The sequence below is a fragment of the Tachypleus tridentatus genome, chromosome 1 (genome assembly GCF_004210375.1).
Source record: "Tachypleus tridentatus isolate NWPU-2018 chromosome 1, ASM421037v1, whole genome shotgun sequence".
Lineage (NCBI taxonomy): Eukaryota > Metazoa > Arthropoda > Merostomata > Xiphosura > Limulidae > Tachypleus > Tachypleus tridentatus.
In genome coordinates this window covers 7,498,810-7,518,944 of record NC_134825.1, presented here as the reverse complement: position 1 = coordinate 7,518,944, position 20,135 = coordinate 7,498,810, and the positions used below count along the sequence as shown (strand labels likewise).

Here is a 20,135-nt window from a genome sequence, read left to right as displayed (position 1 = left end):
GGAAATATTGTTAACAGCAAATATATCTAAATTATGGAACAATATGTGTTAATATTTATTACTAGAAACATGAGAAAAGTATTTTTAATTAGTGATACTGAGTACATAACTTGCTCTGGTTGAAAGTTAACATATTATTATAAGTGTATCTAATTTGCTATACTGATTGCAAGTGTTGTTTTGAGTAGATAGCTTGTTCTGGTTGGAAGTTAATGTGTTATTAAAACTGTTTTAATGTCCTCTATTTCCTGAATTTCTTTTGTAAATGAGTGAACAAAGATGTATAATATAAAGCAGAGATCCACCAGGTTATTTTCACATATGTCTAGTTCTTGAGATATAGACTCAAGCACAGTGGTTTGGTTTTGAAAAGAAACATGTGTGTATGTAAAATACTCATTATTTCTCATATAGGTTTGAAGCCAGGACAGAGGAAGGTAATCTTTACTTGTTTCAAACGGAATGATAAACATGAAATTAAAGTTGCTCAGCTTGCAGGATCTGTTGCAGAACTTTCTGCTTATCATCATGGAGAGGTGAATTATAACTTCTGTTTCTGTGCTTATGAAATGTAACATATATATTTATCACCTTTCTGAAATTAGAGTTTTGATTGCTTTATTGCCTTTCAAACCATGCCTGATTTATAATCCCACCACACTGTTTGTAAATCACTTGTATACATGTTATTTTATTAAGTGACATAATGGAACCATGTCTGATTTATAATCCCACCACACAGTTTGTGAATCACTTGTGTACATGTTCAGTATTAAGTTACATAATGGAACCATGTCTAATTTATAATCCACCACACAGTTTGTAAATTATTTGTATACATGTTACTGTATTAAGTGACATAATGGAACCATGCCTGATTTATAATCCCACCACACAGTTTGTAAATTACTTGTATACATGTTACTTTATTAAGTGACATAATGGAACCATGTCTGATTTATAATCCCACCACACAGTTTGTAAATCACTTGTATACATGTTACTTTATTAAGTGACATAATGGAACCATGTCTGATTTATAATCCCACCACACAGTTTGTAAATCACTTGTATACATGTTACTTTATTAAGTGACATAATGGAACCATGTCTGATTTATAATCCCACCACACAGTTTGTAAATCACTTGTATACATGCTACAGTATTAAGTGACATAATGGAACCATGTCTGATTTATAATCCCACCACACAGTTTGTAAATCACTTGTATACATGCTACAGTATTAAGTGACATAATGGAACCATGTCTGATTTATAATCCCATCACACAGTTTGTGAATCACTTGTGTACATGTTCAGTATTAAGTTACATAATGGAACCATGTCTAATTTATAATCCACCACACAGTTTGTAAATTACTTGTATACATGTTACTGTATTAAGTGACATAATGGAACCATGTCTGATTTATAATCCCGCCACACAGTTTGTAAATCACTTGTATACATGTTACTGTATTAAGTGACATAATGGAAGAACTGTTCATAAATGATTTTTATGATTATTATTATCATCTTTCATTATCAAATCTAATATGTTTCTAATTTTTGACATTTTAATTTCTTAATGATGAATAAGTCTTAGACATGAAATACAAAAAATACAGTACTTATATTTGATTTTTGTTTTTGTTTTTCTTTTTTACCACCAGTTGCCAATAAAACTTGAGTCTACTTTTTATAATGATGGTACTAGTACTTTAAATGATATTTATTTACTTAAATAATGCATCTAAAAATACAGAATAATAGCACAACTAAAGCAAGCAATGCCCTATAACTATTATAATTCAACTGGCTCTCTAAATATAAGTTTTAAATTGATTCCTGAAGCTAATCGATCTGAACACCGTGAGATAAACTGTCAAAGTCAGGATGAAACTGCCAATACTCTGTATGGAAGACAATATAAACTTGTATTTTATTTAATAAATAAGAACTTTACCTTTCCATTAGTTATAAATGATTCAACATAAAATGACAGTTATTGACAATTTATGAAAGAGAGGATGTGAGAGATGGGTGTTACATTTTGTAGTTTGTGACTCCATAAACAAGTAAGATTGGAGTCTATAAAAATTAGACTTTACCTCAGTAATATATATATATATATTTTATAATAAGTAACTTAGATTAAATTCTGTACATCAGGGAGTGGTGATAAATAAATCAGAGAAGAGAGAAGAACCAGAGAACAAATATTATAGTTCTCTTACTAGGAGTGATTGAGAAGAACTAGAGAACAAATATTATAGTTCTCTTACTAGGAGTGATTGAGAAGAACTAGAGAACAAGTATTATAGTTATTTTACTAGGAGTGATTGAGAAGAACTAGAGAACAAATATTATAGTTCTCTTACTAGGAGTGATTGAGAAGAACTAGAGAACAAGTATTATAGTTCTCTTACTAGGAGTGATTGAGAAGAACTAGAGAACAAATATTATAGTTCTCTTACTAGGAGTGATTGAGAAGAACTAGAGAACAAATATTATAGTTCTCTTACTAGGAGTGATTGAGAAGAACTAGAGAACAAGTATTATAGTTCTCTTACTAGGAGTGATTGAGAAGAACTAGAGAACAAATATTATAGTTCTCTTACTAGGAGTGATTGAGAAGAACTAGAGAACAAGTATTATAGTTCTCTTACTAGGAGTGATTGAGAAGAACTAGAGAACAAATATTATAGTTTTCTTACTAGGAGTGATTGAGAAGAACTAGAGAACAAATATTATAGTTATTTTACTAGGAGTGATTGAGAAGAACTAGAGAACAAATATTATAGTTCTCTTACTAGGAGTTATTGAGAAGAACTAGAGAACAAGTATTATAGTTATTTTACTAGGAGTGATTGATAAGAACTAGAGAACAAATATAGTTCTCTTACTAGGAGTGATTGAGAAGAACAAGAGAACAAATATTATAGTTCTCTTACTAGGAGTGATTGAGAAGAACTAGAGAACAAATATTATAGTTCTCTTACTAGGAGTGATTGAGAAGAACTAGAGAACAAATATTATAGTTCTCTTACTAGGAGTGATTGAGAAGAACAAGAGAACAAATATTATAGTTCTCTTACTAGGAGTGATTGAGAAGAACTAGAGAACAAATATTATAGTTCTCTTACTAGGAGTGATTGAGAAGAACTAGAGAACAAGTATTATAGTTCTCTTACTAGGAGTGATTGAGAAGAACTAGAGAACAAGTATTATAGTTCTCTTACAAGGAGTGATTGAGAAGAACAAGAGAACAAATATTATAGTTCTCTTACTAGGAGTGATTGAGAAGAACTAGAGAACAAATATTATAGTTCTCTTACTAGGAGTTATTGAGAAGAACTAGAGAACAAATATTATAGTTCTCTTACTAGGAGTGATTGAGAAGAACTAGAGAACAAATATTATAGTTATTTTACTAGGAGTGATTGAGAAGAACTAGAGAACAAATATTATAGTTCTCTTACTAGGAGTTATTGAGAAGAACTAGAGAACAAGTATTATAGTTATTTTACTAGGAGTGATTGATAAGAACTAGAGAACAAATATAGTTCTCTTACTAGGAGTGATTGAGAAGAACAAGAGAACAAATATTATAGTTCTCTTACTAGGAGTGATTGAGAAGAACTAGAGAACAAATATTATAGTTCTCTTACTAGGAGTGATTGAGAAGAACTAGAGAACAAATATTATAGTTCTCTTACTAGGAGTGATTGAGAAGAACAAGAGAACAAATATTATAGTTCTCTTACTAGGAGTGATTGAGAAGAACTAGAGAACAAATATTATAGTTCTCTTACTAGGAGTGATTGAGAAGAACTAGAGAACAAATATTATAGTTCTCACTAGGAGTGATTGAGAAGAACTAGAGAACAAGTATTATAGTTCTCTTTCTAGGAGTGATTGAGAAGAACAAGAGAACAAATATTATAGTTCTCTTACTAGGAGTTATTGAGAAGAACTAGAGAACAAATATTATAGTTCTCTTACTAGGAGTGATTGAGAAGAACTAGAGAACAAATATTATAGTTCTCTTACTAGGAGTTGTTGAGAAGAACTAGAGAACAAATATTATAGTTCTCTTACTAGGAGTGATTGAGAAGAACTAGAGAACAAATATAGTTCTCTTACTAGGAGTGATTGAGAAGAACTAGAGAACAAGTATTATAGTTCTCTTACTAGGAGTGATTGAGAAGAACAAGAGAACAAATATTATAGTTCTCTTACTAGGAGTTATTGAGAAGAACTAGAGAACAAATATTATAGTTCTCTTACTAGGAGTGATTGAGAAGAACTAGAGAACAAATATTATAGTTCTCTTACTAGGAGTGATTGAGAAGAACTAGAGAACAAATATTATAGTTCTCTTACTAAGAGTGATTGAGAAGAACTAGAGAACAAGTATTATAGTTCTCTTACTAGGAGTGATTGAGAAGAACTAGAGAACAAGTATTATAGTTCTCTTACAAGGAGTGATTGAGAAGAACAAGAGAACAAATATTATAGTTCTCTTACTAGGAGTGATTGAGAAGAACTAGAGAACAAATATTATAGTTCTCTTACTAGGAGTTATTGAGAAGAACTAGAGAACAAGTATTATAGTTCTCTTACTAGGAGTGATTGAGAAGAACTAGAGAACAAATATTATAGTTTTCTTACTAGGAGTGATTGAGAAGAACTAGAGAACAAATATTATAGTTATTTTACTAGGAGTGATTGAGAAGAACTAGAGAACAAATATTATAGTTCTCTTACTAGGAGTTATTGAGAAGAACTAGAGAACAAGTATTATAGTTATTTTACTAGGAGTGATTGAGAAGAACTAGAGAACAAATATAGTTCTCTTACTAGGAGTGATTGAGAAGAACAAGAGAACAAATATTATAGTTCTCTTACTAGGAGTGATTGAGAAGAACTAGAGAACAAATATTATAGTTCTCTTACTAGGAGTGATTGAGAAGAACTAGAGAACAAGTATTATAGTTCTCTTACTAGGAGTGATTGAGAAGAACTAGAGAACAAGTATTATAGTTCTCTTACAAGGAGTGATTGAGAAGAACAAGAGAACAAATATTATAGTTCTCTTACTAGGAGTGATTGAGAAGAACTAGAGAACAAATATTATAGTTCTCTTACTAGGAGTTATTGAGAAGAACTAGAGAACAAATATTATAGTTCTCTTACTAGGAGTGATTGAGAAGAACAAGAGAACAAATATTATAGTTCTCTTACTAGGAGTGATTGAGAAGAACTAGAGAACAAATATTATAGTTCTCTTACTAGGAGTGATTGAGAAGAACTAGAGAACAAATATTATAGTTCTCTTACTAGGAGTGATTGAGAAGAACTAGAGAACAAATATTATAGTTCTCACTAGGAGTGATTGAGAAGAACTAGAGAACAAGTATTATAGTTCTCTTTCTAGGAGTGATTGAGAAGAACAAGAGAACAAATATTATAGTTCTCTTACTAGGAGTTATTGAGAAGAACTAGAGAACAAATATTATAGTTCTCTTACTAGGAGTGATTGAGAAGAACTAGAGAACAAATATTATAGTTCTCTTACTAGGAGTTGTTGAGAAGAACTAGAGAACAAATATTATAGTTCTCTTACTAGGAGTGATTGAGAAGAACAGAGAACAAATATAGTTCTCTTACTAGGAGTGATTGAGGAAGAACTAGAGAACAAGTATTATAGTTCTCTTACTAGGAGTGATTGAGAAGAACAAGAGAACAAATATTATAGTTCTCTTACTAGGAGTTATTGAGAAGAACTAGAGAACAAGTATTATAGTTCTCTTACTAGGAGTGATTGAGAAGAACTAGAGAACAAGTATTATAGTTCTCTTACAAGGAGTGATTGAGAAGAACAAGAGAACAAATATTATAGTTCTCTTACTAGGAGTGATTGAGAAGAACTAGAGAACAAATATTATAGTTCTCTTACTAGGAGTTATTGAGAAGAACTAGAGAACAAATATTATAGTTCTCTTACTAGGAGTGATTGAGAAGAACAAGAGAACAAATATTATAGTTCTCTTACTAGGAGTGATTGAGAAGAACTAGAGAACAAATATTATAGTTCTCTTACTAGGAGTGATTGAGAAGAACTAGAGAACAAATATTATAGTTCTCACTAGGAGTGATTGAGAAGAACTAGAGAACAAGTATTATAGTTCTCTTTCTAGGAGTGATTGAGAAGAACAAGAGAACAAATATTATAGTTCTCTTACTAGGAGTTATTGAGAAGAACTAGAGAACAAATATTATAGTTCTCTTACTAGGAGTGATTGAGAAGAACTAGAGAACAAATATTATAGTTCTCTTACTAGGAGTTGTTGAGAAGAACTAGAGAACAAATATAGTTCTCTTACTAGGAGTGATTGAGAAGAACTAGAGAACAAGTATTATAGTTCTCTTACTAGGAGTGATTGAGAAGAACTAGAGAACAAATATTATAGTTCTCTTACTAGGAGTGATTGAGAAGAACTAGAGAACAAATATTATAGTTCTCTTACTAGGAGTGATTGAGAAGAACTAGAGAACAAATATTATAGTTCTCTTACTAAGAGTGATTGAGAAGAACTAGAGAACAAGTATTATAGTTCTCTTACTAGGAGTGATTGAGAAGAACTAGAGAACAAGTATTATAGTTCTCTTACAAGGAGTGATTGAGAAGAACAAGAGAACAAATATTATAGTTCTCTTACTAGGAGTGATTGAGAAGAACTAGAGAACAAATATTATAGTTCTCTTACTAGGAGTTATTGAGAAGAACTAGAGAACAAGTATTATAGTTCTCTTACTAGGAGTGATTGAAGAACTAGAGAACAAATATTATAGTTTTCTTACTAGGAGTGATTGAGAAGAACTAGAGAACAAATATTATAGTTATTTTACTAGGAGTGATTGAGAAGAACTAGAGAACAAATATTATAGTTCTCTTACTAGGAGTTATTGAGAAGAACTAGAGAACAAGTATTATAGTTATTTTACTAGGGTGATTGAGAAGAACTAGAGAACAAATATAGTTCTCTTACTAGGAGTGATTGAGAAGAACAAGAGAACAAATATTATAGTTCTCTTACTAGGAGTGATTGAGAAGAACTAGAGAACAAATATTATAGTTCTCTTACTAGGAGTGATTGAGAAGAACTAGAGAACAAGTATTATAGTTCTCTTACTAGGAGTGATTGAGAAGAACTAGAGAACAAGTATTATAGTTCTCTTACAAGGAGTGATTGAGAAGAACAAGAGAACAAATATTATAGTTCTCTTACTAGGAGTGATTGAGAAGAACTAGAGAACAAATATTATAGTTCTCTTACTAGGAGTTATTGAGAAGAACTAGAGAACAAATATTATAGTTCTCTTACTAGGAGTGATTGAGAAGAACAAGAGAACAAATATTATAGTTCTCTTACTAGGAGTGATTGAGAAGAACTAGAGAACAAATATTATAGTTCTCTTACTAGGAGTGATTGAGAAGAACTAGAGAACAAATATTATAGTTCTCTTACTAGGAGTGATTGAGAAGAACTAGAGAACAAATATTATAGTTCTCACTAGGAGTGATTGAGAAGAACTAGAGAACAAGTATTATAGTTCTCTTTCTAGGAGTGATTGAGAAGAACAAGAGAACAAATATTATAGTTCTCTTACTAGGAGTTATTGAGAAGAACTAGAGAACAAATATTATAGTTCTCTTACTAGGAGTGATTGAGAAGAACTAGAGAACAAATATTATAGTTCTCTTACTAGGAGTTGTTGAGAAGAACTAGAGAACAAATATTATAGTTCTCTTACTAGGAGTGATTGAGAAGAACTAGAGAACAAATATAGTTCTCTTACTAGGAGTGATTGAGAAGAACTAGAGAACAAGTATTATAGTTCTCTTACTAGGAGTGATTGAGAAGAACAAGAGAACAAATATTATAGTTCTCTTACTAGGAGTTATTGAGAAGAACTAGAGAACAAATATTATAGTTCTCTTACTAGGAGTGATTGAGAAGAACTAGAGAACAAATATTATAGTTCTCTTACTAGGAGTGATTGAGAAGAACTAGAGAACAAATATTATAGTTCTCTTACTAAGAGTGATTGAGAAGAACAAGAGAACAAATATTATAGTTCTCTTACTAGGAGTTATTGAGAAGAACTAGAGAACAAATATTATAGTTCTCTTACTAGGAGTTATTGAGAAGAACTAGAGAACAAATATTATAGTTCTCTTACTAGGAGTGATTGAGAAGAACTATAAAACAAGTATTATAGTTCTCTTACTAGGAGTGATTGAGAAGAACTATAGAACAAATATTATAGTTCTCTTACTAGGAGTGATTGAGAAGAACTAGAGAACAAGTATTATAGTTCTCTTACTATGAGTGATTGAGATTTTTTTAAAATATTTCTTTGTAAAATTAAAAACTTAAAATTTTTATAAGATTAAAATATTTGATTTATTAACTATGTTTTGGTACCATGTTTATTTGTATATATTGAAAAGAAAGTAGTTTAATTAAATTTCAAATGTAATTTTGTAAAGGTTGTGACACATGAACTTTGACACATCTTTTGCAAGGGATTTACAGAATGTAATCTCTGTTTCTGTTACAACATCCCAGTGATCTTTTGAGGATAAATTTTTCACAATTGGTGAATTAAAGCTATTGAAAACCCAGGATCAAAATGAATTTTGTGACCTGTTATTACATAAATAGGAATTCTTTGGTATTTGCATAATATTAAAACTTGTGTTGTTTATTTCAGAACTCTCTAATGGCAACCATTATCAACTTGGCACAAAACTTTGTTGGTAGCAACAATATCAATTTGTTGCAACCCATTGGACAGTTTGGTACTCGACTGCAGGGAGGGAAGGATTCTGCTAGCCCTCGATACATTTTCACAATGCTCAGGTAGATAACATTTGGAAAACGACATGACAGAGATTTTCTGTATTGTATCTTTATAAATAATAAAACTGTGCAGAGTGATGTCTTGTAACAGTAAGGTTTGACAGAAACTAACTGTTCAGTGTTAAGACTTGTTCAAGTTCATTGTATGACTTCAAAATATTTAGGTAAAGTTTTTTATGGTAAGATTATACTTAGTATTTTTAAACTATAATTAATGAAAATCTAAAAACATATGTGACCTGTTAGGAAGTATTTTCTATGCCATGGTTTACTACCATTTCCCACCAAACATTATTTTTATATAAAGAGCTAGCATAATATTTTACTCTGATTTGTAATTTTATCCTTCCTAATTTATCAAGTATAAGCACAATGAAAATCCTACTTTTAACCCTTTGCTATTTTTTAAATATGTAGCTAAGTTTTGATTTTGTTTAGATGATATAAATATTTTTAAGTCATTTTTACATGGGTTCAATCCACATGAAAAATGTTTCAGTATTTCACTTAATATTATGTCTTTAACATACAAAAATATTTTTATTGAGGTATATCTAAAAAAGTAAAATAAAGATTTGTTCACAAATATATTGAGTGTTTGTTTTTAATAACTTGTGTACAAAGTAATTTTCATGCTAAAAATTAAAAATACTTATATCAAAAATCTCAAACTTCCTTTGTGTAATCCCTAAGACCTAAAAGCATTTAAAACTTTTTTTTTGAGTAAATGGTAAATCTAACTGACCTTGTAACCACCAAAACAAAACTAAATTACTCATTTTTCTCTTTGTATAGACTTCATATTGTTTTATAAAACCACATTAATTTATCCTATAAGCTCTAAGTTTGTAACTTTATAGATATATTTATAATTAAATTTCATTGCTTTACTGCCATTTGATCTGTGACTTACTACTGTCTGTACACTTATAAGTTGTAAATATCTCAGGGAATGTGCACCTCACATTATGCTGTGGAATTACATTACCTACAAACTACCACAATTAGTAAAAGCAACGTGCATCTGTGCCTCATGAAACATTTTTATATTATTATTACTTATTTTATGAAATCTAATCTTAACTAACCTAAAAATATCTTTCTTTTTACATTTGTTACTTTTATAATTGCACATAAAGAATAAACATAAAAAACAAGAAATAAAATACATATCAAACCTTTTTTTCTTTTTTGCTTTCAGTTGACGAAGAGAGTTAACCTAATTTTGTTATACTACTTGTAGTATTACAATTAATAATTTTATTTAATTAAATAATGCTCAAAGGATATAAACTAACAAAATGAAAAAGTAAACAAACTCCCTTACCTCTCAAACAAGCCTGGCATGGCCAAGCATAAGGCGTCGCGACTTCGTAATCTGAGGGGCGGGTTGGCGCTGTGTCGCTAAGCATGCTCGCCTCCCAGCCGTGGGGGTGTATAATGTTACGGTCAATCCCACTATTAGTTGGTAAAAGAGTAGCCCAAGAGTTGGCGGGTGGTGATGACTAGTTGCCTTCCTCTAGTCTTACACTGCTAAATTAGGGATGGCTAGCACAGATAGCCCTCGAGTAGCTTTGTCGAAATTCCAAAAAACAAACAAACAAAACCTCTCAAACATTTTCTGGCTGTTTAACATTATACAACACGTCATTTGATGTATGAACACCTTAAGTTTATATTGGTTATAGGTAAAATATATTTAAAAGTAAGAGTGAACTTATTAACAAATATAAAAGATAGGATGTGACAAGTGGCAGGGGGGGTCTAATTTTCTATTTGATAGCTCTGTATCCAGAGTTGAATACTATAACAAACGTGGTTTAACTGACCAATGACAATTTTTATAGAGAGTAATTTAAGTTTAATTTTGTACTTTTCAAGGGGTGGTGGATAAAATATGGATGAGAATATGCTAAGAGAAAACGTGTGACATTCAAGTTTTTTTTCAAATATTGATTTGTAGAGTTAAGAACTTAAAACTTGTATACTATTAAAATCTGAATTATCAGCTAATATTTTATTCCATTCTCATGGGTGTAACATAAACAGAAAGTTGTTTAATAACATTTTGAATGTAACATGCTAAAACTTTGTGTAATGCACAGTAAAAAAATACCAAGGTCAATAGGATTAATCAATTGACCCTAACCAAAACTACATATTAAACTCTAAATATTAAATTTTCTCCTTATAACCACTCGGTGATTATAATCATTGTAAGGAGAAGTGAAAGTATCAGTATTTAGGTGAAAGCAAAATTTCATATTTTTTTTCTTCAATTTTTAACACAAGTTTATTTTAAGTGTATTACTGTTAACTATTTTATACAACAAAATGCAAATTAATGATTGTGTTTTATCTTGGTGAAAAAAATTATTTTTTTCTTTGAAAATAATTTTTTTGGAAAACCTTAATTCTTATGAATTTTATCTGAACTTCAGTAAGGTTTAGTAGACAAGTGCTATTTTTTGGTGCTAGTTATTTATTTATTTATATTTTTTTTTTGCAGTCCTTTGGCAAAGCACATATTTCCTTCTGTTGATGAACCTCTTTTGAATCATCTCTATGAAGACAACCAGAAGATTGAGCCAGAGTTTTATGTTCCCATAATTCCTATGATCTTGGTGAATGGAACAGAGGGTATTGGAACTGGATGGAGCACTAAGATTCCAAACTATAATCCCAGAGAGATAGTGGAGAATCTCCGTAGAATGATTGTTGGAGAGGAACCCAAGCCCTTGGTATGTACAAACTTGTTGTGGATTCCTGTGATGCAGTATGTGGAAGAAATACTGAACAATGTGTAGTAGGGCATATAAAATTATATATTTTAATGGTTAGTTACTTTGCTTTTAAAACATTTCAGATTTTGACAGTGCATAAGATCCAATGAGCATAAAGAAAGATGAATCTGAGTTGCTTCACAGTGAATGTAGACATTTTCGGTCTGTATTATAGGATTTATGGTATCTATTATGTGCACATCTGTATCTGGAACTTTGAAAGTTAAATACTTAAAACTATACACTAGTGTCTTCAATGGTATCTCTATCTCGGCATATAAATTTAGTGCTGTTTTATATTTTACCTGTTAACAAAGGTATATGAAAGCTATTACAAAGTAAATACAACACCTGTGATTAAAGTTTAAAGAAACTAATCTCGCATTTACAAATGCAAGAGCCGTTTGTAACTTAACTTTAGAAGTACTGATGGAGGTTTAAACATGTTTGTCCAAGCTATTTTTTGTATCAAGTTGCTTCACAGTAGCCATTGCTTCTAAAAATATGCTAGCCAAACAGAATGAATGTAAATGAATACTGCCTTTATTGCAATAGAGAACTTGCTAGAAAATGAGTGATTTTCACCTGTGTTGTTGGTCAGTTTTTTATATTGAGTGTTCTGAAAAGCAAAATCATAAAATTGCACTGCATGATGGAATGTGTAGACTTCAACTAATTATAAATGATACATAAACAAGTCAGTTATTTAAAGGTTAATGGATATTTGTTTAAACAGTAACTACTAGGCTATTCTTCAACCAGAGTCCTATATACCAGTGAGAAAACTATACTCCATTTCATAGCTTGTCAGGAAAACATGACCACTACTTTTATGAATATAAAACAAAAATAAGCAGCATTCTGTTACAAATTTCATCATTTAAAATTTAATGGCATCTTGCAAGAATATGTTTCACTTAAGTTTGCTGAGCAGTTGTGTCCCCTGCTATTTTGTCAATTCAAAATTAAATATAGATATCCTTTGTGTATCTCTGTACAAGTATCCAAAGCAATCATCCAAAAACCATTTCAGATCCTCCAAATTCCAAAATGGTACTACTACCCTCCTCCTCCCAATACTATATTGACTTTCATTTGTTGTTTAGGCATTGGTAAGAAGTTTGTGAACAGCTGACGAGTCTTTTGTGCCCCTACATTTTTTGTGTTATTGCAGTGATTGCTGATCATGTGACTACCCTCCACCAATTCCATTGCACCTTCTATACTGTCACACAGTTGTCACGTGATTAGCACAACAGTGTTCAGATGTGTTTTCTCAGTAGTTTTCACTTCTAGTTACTTGTTCATTTAATGGTTCTTTTACATATTTTTTTGAAGGTCCACTTGGACCTGTGAATTTGAAATCGGATGTGGAATGTGAAGAAGTCCACAAATATGGATAAAACTCATGTTGCTGATGCTGACTGAGGAGATTTAGGCATTAATTTGGTGGGAGTTGCAGATTGCTTTACCTGACTTGTTTTCTTTACTGGGTGAAGAGAATACTGTTCCAGATATAGTGTTATACACCACAGGTCTGCTTTGTATTTTAATACTGATTTTTCTTGTTGTAGTTGCTCTCTGCTTGATTATTTGTTTTCTCAACTTCACTGTCCTTTCTACCTTTCTAATGTGGGATTCCAGCTGTGGGAGAGCAAAGGTTTGGGAAGATAACGTTTTCTAACAATGATATGCTGGTGTTTTGGGGTTTGTATATGCCAAGTTTCAAAAGTGAGGATTGTGTTGCAATGGTAGAGGGAGCTGCCTGCCCTATTATAGAGGGTACAGTGGGATTGGTGGAGGGTGGTCACATGATGAGCACATGCTGCTGCAATGACACAAAAAAGTAGAGGGGTATGAAAGACTGGTGTGCTGTTCTTAAAACTTATCAGTACTATAGGGTATGAAAGACTGGTGTGCTGTTTGTAAGACATATCAGTACTATAAGGGTATGAAAAATTGTTGTGCTGTTTGTAAGACTTATCAATACTATAGAGGTATGAAAAACTGGTGTGCTGTTTGTAAGACTTATCAATACTATAGAGGTATGAAAGACTGGTGTGCTGTTTGTAAGACTTATCAATACTATACGGGTGTGAAAGACTGGTGTGCTGTTTGTAAGACTTATCAATACTATAGAGGTATAAAAGACTGGTGTGTTGTTCGTGTAAGACTTATCAATACTATAATGGGTATGAAAGACTGGTGTGCTGTTTGTAAGACTTATCAATACTATATGGGTATGAAAGACTGGTGTGCTCTTCGTAAGACTTATCAATACTATACAGGTGTGAAAGACTGGTGTGCTGTTTGTAAGACTTATCAATACTATATGGGTATGAAAGACTGGTGTGCTGTTCGTAAGACTTATCAATACTATACAGGTATGAAAGACTGGTGTGCTGTTCGTAAGACTTATCAATACTATACAGGTATGAAAGACTGGTGTGCTGCTCGTAAGACTTATCAATACTATACAGGTATGAAAGACTGGTGTGCTGCTCGTAAGACTTATCAATACTATAGAGATATGAAAGACTGGTGTGTTGTTCATAATACTTATCAATACTATACAGGTATGAAAGACTGGTGTGCTGTTTGTAACACTTATCAATACTATACGGGTGTGAAAGACTGGTGTGCTGTTTGTAAGACTTATCAATACTATAAGGGTATGAAAAACTGGTGTGCTGTTTGTAAGACTTATCAATACTATAAGGGTATGAAAAACTGGTGTGCTGTTTTTAAGACTTATCAATACTATAGAGGTATAAAAGACTGGTGTGTTGTTCGTAAGACTTATCAATACTATACGGGTATGAAAGACTGGTGTGCTGTTTGTAAGACTTATCAATACTATCTGGGTGTGAAAGACTGGTGTGCTGTTTGTAAGACTTATCAATACTATAGGGTATAAAAGACTGGTGTGTTGTTAGTAAGACTTATCAATACTATCTGGGTGTGAAAGACTGGTGTGCTGTTTGTAAGACTTATCAATACTATAGAGGTATGAAAGACTGGTGTGTTGTTAAGTAAGACTTATCAATACTATACGGGTATGAAAGACTGGTGTGCTGTTTGTAAGACTTATCAATACTATATGGGTATGAAAGACTGGTGTGCTGTTTGTAAGACTTATCAATACTATAGAGGTATGAAAGACTGGTGTGTTGTTCATAATACTTATCAATACTATACGGGTATGAAAGACTGGTGTGCTGTTTGTAAGACTTATCAATACTATACGGGTGTGAAAGACTGGTGTGCTGTTTGTAAGACTTATCAATACTATAGAGGTATAAAAGACTGGTGTGTTGTTCGTAAGACTTATCAATACTATACAGGTATGAAAGACTGGTGTGCTGTTTGTAAGACTTATCAATACTATATGGGTATGAAAGACTGGTGTGCTGTTCGTAAGACTTATCAATACTATACAGGTATGAAAGACTGGTGTGTTGTTCATAATACTTATCAATACCTAAAAGGCAGTTGAAGGTTGAGATAGTTATGGGGGAGATAAAGTAGGTACCTATCAGTAATACATTTTCAGTATTAAAGATATTAACTTTTGTGGACTTTATCAAGAGACATTCCATTTAACTCTGCATTTCTCAGTATTTTATATTTTGTCAGTTTTTTTTATTATTATTAATAAACATAACTTGTAAAAGTCACTGCATATATACGCAGACATTTTAAATACGTGAAAATGTCTATAACCTTTTGAAACATAAATTTAATATTTTTAGCTAATAATGAAAACAAAATATTCGTTCTGGACTCTCGTTTCAGAACTAATGTAAAAATTACATGCCAAAACAGTCACTTCAGTGAAATGAATGAACATGCAGGGAAACTCATTATGTTAATTTATTCCATTTTCATGACATATAAACAACAGAGTATCATAACTAACTGACTGCAAAAACTCCTGTACAACATACAGATGTATCCAGTCAATGGAAGTGCTTTACGTCCCTGTATACCTGTAGGATGAACAAAGAAAGCTTTATAAGAAATAAATTAAAAGAAAGTATTTCAAGGTTTCAGGTGATACATTTATAATTCTAAAAACTTTAGAAATAAAGTTTTAAAACAATCAGATCATGCAATTCAAAAGTTCTTTGCATCACCAACTTGAAAAATTCACTGTTTTAAATTATTTTAACTCAGAATAAGCTTCAAAGCTGTTATAAACTTATGTATGGTTTCATCTGTTGACAAGTTTTTTTCTGCAAAGATGAAAAATTTAATGATTTCCATCATTTGATTATAAATTATAATAAGAAGCCAAAAATTGACAATTAGGTTTATAGTTGTTTTTTTTAATTATTTCATTCATTTTAAAAAACAAAACTATCATGACTTTGGTAACACAATTGAACAATGGTTGCACATTGTAATCACCACATGAATAAAGAAAATACTTTGGTCTCTCATGTAATGATTATAGTTTATATTATATTAGGCTGTCACAGTGTTTGCTGATAAGAGTTTAGTGTTATTTAAATGTTCATAAAGCTTTCTGTGTACACATACATATATATACATACATACATACATATATAGGTGTAGACATAAAATAATCTGTGGTTATACATGTATGTACCAAGATTTATCTCTGTTTACATCTATGTATGTACATAAATACATGCAGTACATTTTTTTCTTTCTGTACATGTATGTGTATTTGTACACAAGCTTTCAGTCTCTAAACACCAGTTTATTATGTTAGTTTTTACTAACAGTGTAATATTCTTGTATTTCAATGTTTATTTTAGTAGAGCTGATTATTGGTAGGAAAGTGGTGGAGTTTCTTGTATACAGTTTTCATTTCTTTGTATGTGGAGAACTGATTATTTTTTACACTTAAAACAATAGTTTCATTTCGCTAAGTTCAATACATATATACAGGCTACAGTTTTTATGAGAATTTGACATTAAAATATTTTTGCATATGTGAAAATTTTGTTGACACATTTTCTCTATGTGTCATTATGAAAAGGAGAACAAGTTAATGTAAATGTTTTTTATTTACTTCTGAATAGAGACCATGGTTCAAGAATTTTTGTGGCTCAATAGAACAGTTAGACAGTCAGCGTTTTGTAATAAGTGGTGAGATAGCACTCTTGGGAGCAAACAAGTTAGAGATTACAGAGTTACCAGTTCGCACATGGACTCAGTCTTACAAGGAACAAGTTTTGGAGCCAATGGTTCATGGTACAGAGAAGACAAAACCCTTGATAGTGTATGTAGGAATAAATTGGATATATAATGGACAAAATGGTAGATGGTTACTTTCTTCACTGGAGAAATGTTTTAATACACTTACATGGATATTCTTCAGTTGATATTTAATCAAGATCTGAAGAGGAGTCACAAAAATTATTTTAAGAAAAACAAATTTAATAACTTATTTGTAAATAGTAATAATTGATATACATATATAATGTATAATTATTAAAATGTGACTGTATATTACAAAATATTATGAGTCCACTGAAATACAGCCAAGACGGCCTCACTTTGTAAGGACTAAAAGTCAGTTTTATAGTTTTGGATACAGTAACATTAGTCCATGTGTGCTGCATCAGTGCAAGTTATTGTAATGTTAGCAGGCATAACTGGAAGGTCAATATAATAAATTTATTGAATATGTAATGCTATGAGCCTTAAGCTATTTAGACTAAACATTTTTATTTTCATGTTATAATCTACAGTAATTCTAGAATGAAGAAAAGTATAATTTATATTTATTTTCTAATATTTTTATGGTGGTTACAAGGTCGGTCAAATTGACAGCCCCCACATAGTTAGAGTACAGAAAATGACAGACAAAATATAATCTTATTGAAAACAAACATTTGAAATGTATTCAGGGTATTTTAGAATAACAAATAATATTTGGGATTTTAGGGATGAAGAATAGGTTTTGTTTTTGTTTTAATCATAACATGAAAATCACTTTGTATTTGATCTAGTAATGAAACAAACATGATATTTTCACAAACAAGTCTTTAGTGAGAATAATTCATTAAAACTATCTGTTTTTTTATCTATAAAATATTTGCAAACTTTACTAAAGGCCTACCAAATTTTGTGAAGATGCACACTGCATCACAAGTTGTAGTATAAAAACTTAATGTGTGCAAATGTGTATACAAAGGGTTAAGTTCTAAGTTGTATTTGTTTCACTTGCTAAGATAATTTTTGCCAGAAGTTACAGTATCTAGTGTGACCTGAGACTGAGCTACTAAAAGTGAGAACATGTATAAATAATGAGCTGAATAAAAAAAATCCAAATTACCTTCAAAAAACTAAGTTCAGCTACTCCACCTTACTCTACTTCAACTTAATGTTGTTGAATTCTTCATTTTCCTATATTATACTGTTAAACATTGTTATAAAGCCATTCTTGGTACATTGAGTTTTATAGAAATTCTTCATTAATATTTGGCAATCTTAGTGATACTTTAAAATTAGCTGCTGTAGTTCTCCACACAATATCCACCAGATAACCATGAAACTATACATATTATAACGTAATATAGAAAGTTTGTCTTCATGAAGTTTGGTAAGCTGATTGTGAATATAATTTTCACTAAGTACTTCAATTAAATATCTGTCTGTGAATTTATGGAGTCAGAACATGATTAGTCTGAATGCAAGGTAGTTTTAATGTTAAGATTGAAAATACTTTTCTCCCATCATGTTACCACCATATTAAAAGAAACATCTAACTATTAAACCCACATAACTAGCTGTACAAAATGGTGAAAGTGTAGCTTCAACTATAGAATTTAATTATATAAATCATGTCTAGCTTGCATGCAGACCCCATTGAGAAATTATTTCATTTGTTTTTTTTTCATATCTAACCTAATGAGTCTTTTTGTTTTTACATTTTAATTACTTTATTAACAATAAATTTACATAAAAACAAATTTATTTCTGTCCTCTTGTTTTCATCTCTTGCCACCAAATGAAATGTACCCCTATTGTTTTGTGATGATGGTGACAGCTTATAAAATAATTTTTATTTCAAATACGCAATTAAAAGCACAATTACTATGTATAATATCCTGCACAGGTGCCTTAAAGTAATTCACATACCTGGTTGATGTGAACTAAGCAATTGTAATGATGAATTGTAAGCTAGTTATTTAGAGCAGTGTTGCCAGAAGGAGTTATCCTTATATGGAAATCAGTAAATCAAAATTTGATCTTTATTAGTTTTAAATAATAAATATCTACTGTTGGAGAGAATTAGTGATATCTGATTTATTTATTAACTGTTTTTATATCAACTTTATTAATATACACTGTTTTTTACTAATTGCATGTTTATTATTATTATGCTGCCAAAGTGTAAGTGTACCTCATGTTAAGATTAGCCTCAGAGACCTATTCTAAAACCACAGAGTAAACTTATAGGGTTACAAACATTCTATTGACAAAATATTTTTTATATTCTTTGTGTTAGGTATGAAGACAGATATTTGATTATATCATTAAACGTCAATCACAAATCATGACAAATAATTTTTGCAGCAACATTTTGACCATCCTTGATTAATTGGCACTATTAAATAGCTTATCAGTTTGCTAGTTATTATGTGATTGTGTTAGATCTAATCAAGCCGTATGCTTTCAAGTATACCATAAACAATAAATTTAAAAGTTAATGTGGGTATTGAAACTTGAGTAAAGTAAGTTGCAAAAACTAGTCATTAAAAACAAACTACTGCTCTGCTTTTATTTTTTCTTCCTAAAACCACAGAGAAAAATATTTTGTGAAACCTTTAATAATTGATTATCTAAACCCAAATAAAAGGTTTGGTTTCTGCACAATAGTGCCATGTTTTATGCATCATGTCAAGTTTTTTACTACTGTTGTTCTCACATAATTAAAAAAAAACTGCATGTTGTTCTCTCAGTACTGGGTAGGATTTTGTTAGGCCTACCTGTTAACAATAAACTGTGAGGGTTTAGTTAAACATTCCTTTAATTTGAATTATCTAATACTGCTGTACTATAGTTACATATAATTAGGATTTGTATTTTCAGCATTATAGAAGTTTCTCCAATTCTTGAAAGTAGTGTTTCCTCTGTTTAGAGACTACAAGGAGTATCATACTGACCGCGACTGTAAAGTTTCTGATAACAATAAATGAAAATTTGCAGACCTTGAACACCAAGGGCTGCACAAAATCTTCAAGCTTCAGTCCACTGTAAATACAACATCAATGGTATGAGAGAGTTTTTTATCTTTGTGTTGGTTCTTCCTGATGCTATTATAAATTTTAATCTTTGAAACTTTGATGCCACTTAGGAAAAATCAGATGGTTGTTCTGTTCCGCATTATTGATTACACAGAGGTTAAAATCAAGATTAGTTTGTAGTTAAAAGATTCTA

The 20,135-nt window shown here is 30.9% G+C and overlaps 1 protein-coding gene across 1 annotated transcript in view; it reads left to right on the top strand.

Annotated features, from left to right (window-relative positions):
* Positions 1-19,861, top strand: part of LOC143223543 (DNA topoisomerase 2-alpha-like) — a 59,533-nt gene extending 39,672 nt beyond the window's left edge. Inside the window, exons 16-20 of the mRNA XM_076451666.1 lie at positions 415-536; positions 8,786-8,934; positions 11,444-11,675; positions 16,769-16,968; positions 19,788-19,861. Of these exons, the coding sequence (XP_076307781.1) occupies positions 415-536; positions 8,786-8,934; positions 11,444-11,675; positions 16,769-16,968; positions 19,788-19,836 (752 nt within the window). The 3' untranslated portion in view covers positions 19,837-19,861. The remainder of the gene's footprint in view (positions 1-414; positions 537-8,785; positions 8,935-11,443; positions 11,676-16,768; positions 16,969-19,787) is intronic.
* Positions 19,862-20,135: the final 274 nt, after the last annotated feature.